Here is a 2,235-nt window from a genome sequence, read left to right on the forward strand (position 1 = left end):
TGTACGGCAGTGAAGCATCTGTGCTGAACACTGATATCATGCTGTCGATGATGATGATGATCCAGCTTAGCACGATTGTGATGTTTACCGTGAGGTTCGTTCACGCTTGTCTTTAATTAGATGGATTCATCCTCGAGTAGTTTGAGCTACCCTATGAGATTCTGGTCTAGTTGGGAAGCCACCTCAATATTAGAACCGGACCCGCTTACACTTTTAGATTCCTCCATAACTGCATCGAGATAGGAAGCAAATCAGTCGCCTGATGTGGGACGTTCTGGGACGGTCAACGCTGTCATGCTATCTACGTCTATTCCGCGTTTTCCGGGGCTACTTTCTCTACAAGGAATACCTTGCAGAACAAACTCCGTTGAGTTGGCCACCGCCTGTCGGACATCATGAACGTATCTAGTTTGTTCTCTGCAATGGCGGTCCTCTCTTTATTGTGCACTATTCGCTTCTACAGGCTGCGGCAAGCCGTGCCATCATACATATCTATACAATAAGACTGTACGGAATCGATTGTTGTTTTTCCATACCCAATCCTGGTTTTCACTAACAACGCGGTGGGGAAGCACTATGGAGTTCTTCTCATTAGCATCTAACGCTGGATCTGTGTACCCTTCTCCTGCGCTTCACTGGTAGTCGCAGTGACCAAGTGATTTGGTGTACATTTTATCGTCGTCATCATCATCATCAATCAACCATCTAGTTAGACATTTGATTTTATGGGTGTCTGTGGCAACCCACCGATGGTCTTTCTCCATTGTTTATAGTGTGAGGAGATTTGGGATTCTTTGTGAAGATTTCGTCCTGTAAGTGAAGCCAATCTATGCTGAAAAGCCGAGAAGCACTGTACCACTGTCTCATCCTTATTGGGAATCATCAGTAGTGCGCATCTCCGAAGAGTCTCGAACCCGCAACCTCCTGGCAAGTAGTTTGAACACTTAACCGTTCGGCCACGAGTGGCTGATCAGCAGTGTGATTAACTTGCAATTAGTCAGGATATAGCACCGCTCATCCTTCAATCACGGGATCCACATCACGCGGCCACACGTGTTGACTGCTTCACTTGCGGGATGAAACCTCGACAAAAGTCTTTATCCCTCTTCTTTTGGTTGGCTTACGACATGGTTGTTTTCTCACCTTATTGTTTTTCTTCCCGAGTCGGTGCTCGGCTATACAACTCCTCTCTATTTGCTCTGTTTTTCGCTCCAGATGCTCATCGATATTCTCATCTACTTATTGTCCAGTGTCGGTAGACGCTTTGTGATGGCCGAGGATCTTACTCCACACTCTGGGTCCTTTGTTCCCTATTCCGTTCGGCTGGCTGTGGAACTGCGGCATTTACATCAACGAATTTTGCTAGCATTGTCAAACGAGACGCGACTCGGATTGCAGGTTATTTGAATTTCTGCATTGTCTACTCTCATCGGTGTCCATCCTGTTGCACTTAACGAGTTGGGCTAGGGAGTTTCTCGTTTTCTTGGTCCTTATCCGAACGAAATGTACTGATCTAATAATGAAATCGTTCAGCTGTAACGTTCAGCTGCCCTTTCGGTGCCTGGCTGCCATGCCACCCGAAGGAAGCACGATGTCTGGGATACTGCCAGGTCGCCCAAGCCTAGTCAGGTCAGGTCGAGAGGCAGAAGTCGTGTTCGAACCAAGGACCTTGAGGTTAGTAAATTCACTCTCTAATCAACTGAGCCATGTCGCCCCACTGATCGGTATGAGACGACTCATTGTGTTCGTGTGCGAGTCTCTGGTTGCAGGCAACCCGGTGTATTACAACAGCCATGGCTTCATGGATGGCCATGAGTTGAATGCAAAGCCCGGGGGCGAGATGGCTCAGTGGTTAGAGAGCTAATTTACTGGCTGGAAGCTCCGTGGTTCTTTTTCGCTTGTCTGTGTTTTTCTTGAACTAGGTAAAGTCATCTGTATTTACTCAGCTTGTCTGTTATCCGCCTTCGCAACCAGTAGTTATCTGCATTCCGAAACACCCATTTCTGTGCCCGAAAGTCAAATTTTGCTTTTGATATAGCTTTTGCTGGATACCCTAGTTCACGGGTGCATTGTTCAGCACAGTTAGTGTTCTTTTTGTTAGTGGGTTTGGCGGGATTGCTCGAGTGGTCAGAGCTCGAATTTACTGACCGCAGGGTCCGTAGTTCGAACCCGACCTCTGCCTCTCAACTTCCCCTGTCTAGGCTTGGGCAACCTGGCAGTATCCCAGCCCTCGTG

The 2,235-nt window shown here is 47.7% G+C and overlaps 1 protein-coding gene across 1 annotated transcript in view; it reads left to right on the forward strand.

Moving 5' to 3' along the window:
* Positions 1-2,235, forward strand: part of T265_02717 (hypothetical protein) — a gene marked incomplete at both ends in the record, with an annotated part of 79,353 nt that overhangs the window by 9,352 nt on the left and 67,766 nt on the right. The window contains one exon of the mRNA XM_009167032.1: positions 1,216-1,398. Within this exon, the coding sequence (XP_009165296.1) occupies positions 1,216-1,398 (183 nt within the window). The remainder of the gene's footprint in view (positions 1-1,215; positions 1,399-2,235) is intronic.

The sequence above is a fragment of the Opisthorchis viverrini genome, assembly GCF_000715545.1.
Source record: "Opisthorchis viverrini unplaced genomic scaffold opera_v5_35, whole genome shotgun sequence".
In the NCBI taxonomy this organism is placed as follows: Eukaryota; Metazoa; Platyhelminthes; class Trematoda; order Opisthorchiida; family Opisthorchiidae; genus Opisthorchis; species Opisthorchis viverrini.